Below are 7,833 nucleotides of genomic sequence, written 5' to 3' on the forward strand. Positions count from 1 at the left end.
TGATCAATTACTCCTTCATCAAGAAGCTTCACTGAGCTGACTTGTGGTTGCACAGTGTACCAGCATCTCAGACTTTTCAAAGTGATTTCTAATTTTTGACAGATAGAGTTCAGTATCTGTTTTAAAGTTTCTTTAAACTGAGACATTAACACTGTCACAGGCCTTTCTCAAAGCGTACATTTCGACTTGTCATTGCAGAAAAAGCACAGGTAGATCTAGTAATGTCAATGGTACCTGGAGCTAGCACACCTAAATACTGTATGTCTAATAATTAGACTGAATTACCGTTTTATTCAGGGACAGGAGTGAGAAAATTTTGTTTTGCCCTGACCAATCAGCCAGTTTGGATTTCACACAAGCTATGGTATTACTTGCTACGAAGAGCTGAAGGAAAAGTTCACCCAAAAATGAAAATTCAATTATCCACTCACCCCCATGCCAACAGAAGGTTGGGTGAAGTTTCGTAGTCCAAAACATATTTCTGGAGCTTCACAACAAAACAGCATAGCAGCATTCTCCTAAGCAACTGAAGTAAATGGGGACTAATTTCATACAGCTTGTCTGCCGTAAAATCTGACTTTCCATCAGCATGGAGGTGAGTAGATAGTGACTGAATTTTCATTTTCATTTAAAATTCTGAGTACCATCCAGTCGTAGGAAATACATTAATATTTTTTTTATTAAATATTTACACTATATGTGCAACAAGCTATGGCTTGTACTTTTGCAGGTGGCACTTAATTGAACTGCCACTCTGATCGGTCAGTAAAATAGGCTGTAATTTCTGTCTCTGCCAACACAAATGTGTCCAGCTGCTTCCATAGAGGGCAGAACGGAAGTTGGAGTTGAAGTCCACTTGCAACAACAACTTGATTTTTTTTCATTTTTATTTTACAGATGTAGCGAGGTAGCTTGCAAGCTATGTAAAAAAATGAAATCCCCATTCCTAATCCCACTTACAATGCTTTGATTAGTCAACTCTATTCTGCTGGGGAAACAGCTGTGAATGAGCACATTGAGGGTGATGATTCTGAAGTCTGAAACCAGGCAAGCCTTAATAGATTGTTAGTCAAATCTTTGTTTGACATGCCAAAATGTTCTCTTTGAGGAAGGCCTACGACCCTCTGTCATGAGGCGGTCACTTTACGGGTCCGTGGACAATCATAGTGCATTTTGCTCTTGTTGCTCAAGCAGATTGACAGACTTTGTCCGTCAGAATTATACAGTGTCCATAGAGAAGCATTGTATTAACTATCTAGTTTTCATGTCCCATGTTTGTTTGTCTCTCCAGACTGAACATTTTGTTCATGTGACTGTCCAAGTTTTATTCCTTTAAGCTCGTTTGGTTCCTGTTGTTCTAAACCTGGGAGGATTAGAGTCTTTCTCCTCATTTCTTCATCATTTCAAAACAAATTGTTTTCTTTTTTCTTACCAAGCTTGTGTTAGACCTGTCAGATTTTCTCTTCCATCCATTCATTAATCCATCTTTACATTTTGACAGATTTTCAGTTCAGATCCAAGACAACAATCTCTACACCTGTGAGAAATTCTGAGCCATGTATCAGTTCTAAAACATGGGGCAGTCTGTCGACAGTACATCCGATCCTCTGTAGTGCTTGTCCTAAACATGTGAGACTTTTTGCGTCTCTCTCGCCTGTTTGATACTGTATAGCCACTTAATGACTCTTGCATTTCGCTCCACAGCTGAGATGCCATAAGGAACACGCTCCCCTGCCTCCTCTTCCTCGTCCTCCTCCCCATCTGACAGTCCGTCATTGGAGGATCGCCGTGACCGGTCGCAGTCGGAGGAGATCATAGAGGCTGATCGGAAGTTCAGGCTGACGATATCCGAGTTAGCCCGCGCAAAGTTCTCTGGACCGACTGCCTCCAACTCCTCGGGATCAAGGCCGCAGTAGTTAAAAAAGCGTTCCACGTCAGCTCCAGCGCGGGCATACCGGTCTGACAGGTCTGATTTAGATCTGTGTAGCGAGGAGCGACGAGCCACAGACGAACCAAGCCCTAGCTCCACGTTGGGATCGCTTGAAGTATTGGAAGGGTCTCCGAAATCACAAGGTAGCGACTGAGGGGTAGTGTTGTCACAGGGAGAAGGGGATAGAGATGGACGAGGCAGTGACAAGGAAAGTGCGGGCGGAGGGAGGGAGGCGGGGTTGGGTTTCGGAGGGAGGGGTGGAGCTGAGGAGCTACTTGATCGGGCTGTGCGGAGTGGCTTGCCATTGCACAGTCGCAGGAGGTCGGAGGAGGAGTGGGATGTGAGCAGAGGTGGTAGTGGGGAGCGAGATCTTTCGATAACTCCACCTTCACCTCCTCTCTCGTCAAGGACTCGCCTGCTTAGGTTGAGGTTTCCTCCCTGTTGAGGACTGCGACGTCCCCCGCTGTTGATAGGAGGGACCTTCAGAGAATGGGAGAAGGATCGGAGGGAGTGTGAGGTGCTTGGACTCGGAGCTGAGTCTGGCGGTTGCTCATTAAGTGTCATTGTAGATCGGTAGGTTAGCGGCATCCTAGAAACAGAAAACAGATAGATAAATATATACAAATTAGTACTATAAAGTATAAAGACTAAATTAACAGTTGGCTGATGGCTGATTCAAACACTGCACTTGCATACTTATGGACATAAAAAGCAACTTAACAACCTTTTAGCTTGGACATACCTCCTTCACAAACGCTTGTTATCCCATGACCACCGATGCTGGGTCACAGCTTTATTAGACTGTTTCTCTGTGTTAATGCCCAGGTAATGAATCCAGGGGCGTAAATGTTTAATAGAATCTCATATCATACAAACTTAAAAATCCCAAGAATACTCCAAGACCATCTCTTTGTAAACAATTAAAATGCCTTTGTAGTCATGACGGTCATGCACACCCTAAAGGTGTAATTTACGGGAAGTACGGCCAGAATTCGAAGGTAGCTCCAAAAACATAGGGGGCAGCATATGACCAGATGAACCGACAACTATCGCTTTTTGCTAGCTATCCTTGGCTGTAGCTACCGTTAGCTAATTAGCTCATGGCTCAGTTATCCATGGAGCCAGTGGCCATAAAGTCTGTACACAGCTGGACACCAGACTGGGACTGAAGCCAGCCTCCAAGAATGATGGAGTTCAATTTGAATACAGGGGATACAATATGGAGGTGATTTACAAGGGATCTGACCAGGGAGGGAGTTGGACATTAGCAGCAGGTGAAAATAGTGTCTAGAGCCTGAATATGTTCACATTTTCTCTGTGAATTGAGGATTTATTTTGTCCAAACCAGAGGTGATTGTGGAAAGACAACCAACACTGTTTTGGTGAGTTTAATCTCGTCTTTGGCGGGTTTGAATTAAGTTTGTTTAATGATGAGGTAACAAGGCAATTACGCTTGTCTTAGTTCAGTAAAAGAAAAACTTGAATTCAGAAGGCGTTTGATTGTATTTGTCTATTTATTCAGGAAAATATAAAAATTCCTTTCTTTACCTTTTTGTGAGTTAATGTAATTCATTACACTTAAAGCTATGGGAGCTTGTGATACGTAGCAGACCCGCAGCTCGAATACCTCTTCCAGCTGAAACTACTGGGGCTACTGGGTATCATGAGACCGGATGGGCCGGAGCTATTTGGTTAGCATGCTAACTTCAGTAGACATCACTGGAACGCAGTACACAGGCGTCTTTCACATTCACACTTTCTGGCCATATCTTACACATTGCCTCTTTAAAAGAAAACTCTGATCCAATAAAATCCATTAAAATTTATGACCTGAGAAAACTATCAGGATCATATCTTGAGTTAGGCCTTGAGTCCCCTGTGCAACGTGTGACACCCTCCTGTCTTTGTAGGGCCTGCTTTGTGTGTTTCCCTCTGTGTCCGCGCAGGTACTTGGTGGACGGGGTTAATTAAGACAACTGGGAGCACCTGGCCAGTCTCCCAGCAGTCACATCCCACACTCTCTGTCTCATCATCATCATCGCTCCAGGGCCATGGTCCTGTTTGGCTGGCTTTGGCCTACTTAGAAGTTTAAGTTTTGCACCTTTCAACACTTTATACCCATCAGCCTCAGGCATCCATCTGCTGACACACTGATATCTCTAACTCACAAACCTCATAACCATATCAGGTCTTTTGAGGTCTTGTTAATTACTTAATAAATCTGTAAACCTTTCCGTTAAAACCGTGTGTCCCTTCTCTACATAAGCAACAAGGCAGTTGCCAGGTCATGACAACCACCTTGTGGCTATGTAGTTAAGCAAGTTGTCCACAGTAGTTTGCCAACTTGTATAAACCAGGAATGTCCAATACTTATTGGATAGAAAAACTCACAGCTATTGATTATTTGGAGGGAAGATTGGCAACTGTTACTGACCACCTGGAGCTTTGACACTTCAAGACAGATATAACCATGACGAGGTATCTGATTCACAATGAGCAAATAATGGCTAATTGTATGCACTTATGTTCAAACTATGGTGAGTCCCTATCAACTCTGTATCAGCAGAGAATTTGGAAAATTTCAGTCAAAAAGTGATCAATTTACAGTAAATGCGTTTGAACACAAAAACAGCTCATAATTAGTGCCTAAATGTTAAATTAGTACTTTACACAACACGTATTAGTAAGATATGAATTTACCCTGATGGTGTCCAACTCCTGGGAATTCCCCCTGATGACCTCATCAGCACAGCACTCTTAGCTCCACCTCCTCGTCCTTCTGCTCCTGAAGAAGATGATGAGTTCAGTAGATTTTTTAAAATTTCCAGGTTTAAATTCTCCCGTTTGCTGCTGCCGCTGCTCGTTGCACATGTATCTGACTTGGCATTGTTATTGGATGCTTTGAAAGGTATCCCGCCTCCATTTCCTCCTCCACCAATCCCAGAACCTCTCTTGGACAGGAGGGGGTGACCGACAGGAGGCTTGGCCAGCACGGGTGGTTTGATTGGCTCCTGTTTGGCGTTGATAACTTCCTGACTCTTGACATACTTGGCCTTGTCAGCTTCTAGTCTCTCCACAGCACTGAGGCGCTTTGGGTTAGGTTCCACCTGAGACAACAGATTAAAAACAACACATGTAAATGAATACAACACTCCACTTCAACAAGCTGTATACTTGTATACTGCTCATCCCTGTATATTTTATGTTGGAGAAAACCCAACATCAAGAGAGTGGCAGGGAACACCCAGAACAGGATGCAAATAATTTGAGGGCTAAAACTTGTAGACAGACCAACCACTGATATTCACACTGAAACCTATTTTAGGCTCACTGATATGTGCTAGTCTTCGGACTCTGGAGTCAGGGCACCATGGGAACATGAGGAGAACACATAAGGACTCAGTCAGTAAGATAGGGCTCAAACCCCAGAACTCCCCTGCTGTGATACAATGGCACACCACTATGTTTACAGAGTAATCTATAGCTGACATGGTTCAAACACCAACTCAGATAGCTTTAGAAATTTACAGAGTTTCCCTGGAGGTGCTAGAGCCCCTCTATTCTGGTGTTCTGGATAGCATCCTAACAGGGGGCATCACCAGCTGGTCTGGGAACACCTCTGCTGAGGGTTGCAGAACCCTATAAAAAAGTTGTGTATCATGGGGTCTCTCTATAGGACTTAACCAGAAGGTGCAAAACCTGAGCATGCAGGATCATGAACAGTATGAACATGTGCAGCAATAGCTGCTTAAGACAAGTTTGATTATTTGGAATGTTAGACATTCTATCCATGCCGAGCATGCACAATATCATTGCTATACTGGTTCTAAAACAACATTAAAGGAGTAACAGGTGAGTGAATAACATCAATTATCTCTTTACAATGCAATGTTTTGCTGGGAAACACTGGGTTCTGGCATTCTTGTGGATGCCACTTGACACACAACTCCCACCCAAACTATGTTGCAGACCAGGCACACCCTCTAAGGTCAATGGCACTCCCTGATGATAACTGCTCAGGAATGGCCCAAGGAACGTGACAAAGGCTGACACAATGCCTTTTACAAAAAAATATATTCATGTATAAAACATTTGCCAAATTAATAAGAAGGCCCAAATAATTAAGAATTTCTTATAGAAAGCAATTCACAAATTTTATAATGGTTCTTCTAAATCACAACTTACAAAATTACATATTTTTTTAAGGGAGTCTGGAGATTTTCTCAAAAAGCAACAAAAAAGCAGCCAGTATTGGTTACTGTTCACTGTACTGTAATTGAACATGTTAACCGTCAATAAAATGTTGTCTTCTTTTTATAAATTTAGTGTAAATGGTAAAATCAGTTGAAACAGTGTGTTCAACAGCTACTAAAAGTTGGCCATAAGATGCACTTTAGACACAGAAGCAGACAGCCTGGTACAGCAATGCTGCTACAAGCTGATACATTTTACAAGAAAAGAATAATATATTAAGTTGTTTCTTTTCTTGTAAAATGTATCAGCTTTTCGAAAGAACTAAAGCAAATCCTTAATCATTCATGCCTTAATTCAGCATTAAATGCAATATTATTGCATTCAGCATTAAATGCAATATTATTGCATTTAATGCTGAATGCAATAATATTGCATTTAATGCTGTAGTTCTTTCAAAAAGTTTCTCCTCATTCAACATTTGTTAAAATCTGCTAACTTTGGTTAAGGGAACCCAAAAATGTTTCTACATTACTAAGTGCTATATTGTAGGCAACTTCACCTTTCATCCAAGAGGCTTCTTCAGTTCTAAAGAACTGATTTGTTAAACATCAGTGGCGGTGCCATCAGCCCCTGTACTATATGTATGTAGCACTAATAAGCAAAGTTATCTTAAAGCTAGGGTTGGTAAGTTATTCTAGAAGCATTTTTTATCTTACAAAATTATCTTAACATCCTGACAGCAATTAATAAATAAATGCTCTGACAAATTAAAGAAAAAAACCTAGTATCTGTGACTGTTGCAGGTCTCTAATAAGCCCACTCAAACGTTCATTATCATTTGTATCATTCCTTTACGAAAAATACCTTTATGAAAAGATTGAACAGGCTACCCATCTGTCTACCTACCAGCCTGTCTGCTCGCACTCTGCCTGTGCAAGAGTGTGTGCAGGATAGGCAGTTCTTCAGTTCTGAAGGGTTCTGAAGAGACTCTTGGATGAGAGGTGAAAAACCTTAAAGAAACTGAAACAAGTCCAGTTGCCTATGATACAGCGCTTAGTATTACCATGACCTGGATGACTGAGAACCTTCATCAACATGTTTCTACATTACATCTACACAGTGAACCACATGGAAGTCAGACAGTGCGTAATCCATTCTGCCTGTTGTTGTGGCTTCTTCTTCTTGTTTCACAGAGGACGTCAGCTGAGTAGGTGGTCCCCTTCAGTGTGGCCAGGACACATGTGCATACACACTGCTAAAGGAATGTAATCACATGCAGCCCATACCACCTCAAAATTTGGTCTGAGCCGTCGGGTCTCAAATGCATCCCCAAAGCGTCTTGGGGGCATTCACACCTGAACTTAGAGCTATCTTCTTGTCATCGGATCACTCAGGATAGATGTTGATACCAGGTCTGAACGGGGTCAAAGAGCTCAAGGGTTCGACCTGGTACTCAAATTCCCCAAATCCAAATTCAATCAAGCATCTGCATCATGGGCTAGAACAAGCCCAATCCATGAACTTCAATTCAAGGTTTACTTATATAGCACTAATACAGACATACACATACAAACACGCACACTTGCATGTAGCTGATTCCATAGAGTAATGTAACAGTACCTGTCTCCTGAAGTAGTCAGGGCCCTTATTGAGGATGCGGAGGGGTACAGTGGAACTGAAGGGTGTTGCAGGGCCAGCGGCCTTGCTAT

General features: G+C 42.3%; 1 protein-coding gene across 1 annotated transcript in view; it reads right to left on the reverse strand.

Moving 5' to 3' along the window:
• Window positions 1-1,044: 1,044 nt before the first annotated feature.
• The window catches only part of fam110b (family with sequence similarity 110 member B), a 7,098-nt gene continuing 309 nt past the window's right edge, over window positions 1,045-7,833 (reverse strand). Inside the window, exons 1-3 of the mRNA XM_073491861.1 lie at window positions 7,745-7,833; window positions 4,631-5,037; window positions 1,045-2,519 (exon numbers count right to left, since the gene is read on the reverse strand). The exon at window positions 7,745-7,833 is cut by the window's right edge and continues 309 nt beyond it. Coding sequence (XP_073347962.1) covers window positions 1,622-2,519; window positions 4,631-5,037; window positions 7,745-7,833 — 1,394 coding nt within the window. The 3' untranslated portion in view covers window positions 1,045-1,621. The remainder of the gene's footprint in view (window positions 2,520-4,630; window positions 5,038-7,744) is intronic.

Source organism: Pagrus major, chromosome 21 (genome assembly GCF_040436345.1).
Source record: "Pagrus major chromosome 21, Pma_NU_1.0".
Taxonomy (NCBI): Eukaryota; Metazoa; Chordata; class Actinopteri; order Spariformes; family Sparidae; genus Pagrus; species Pagrus major.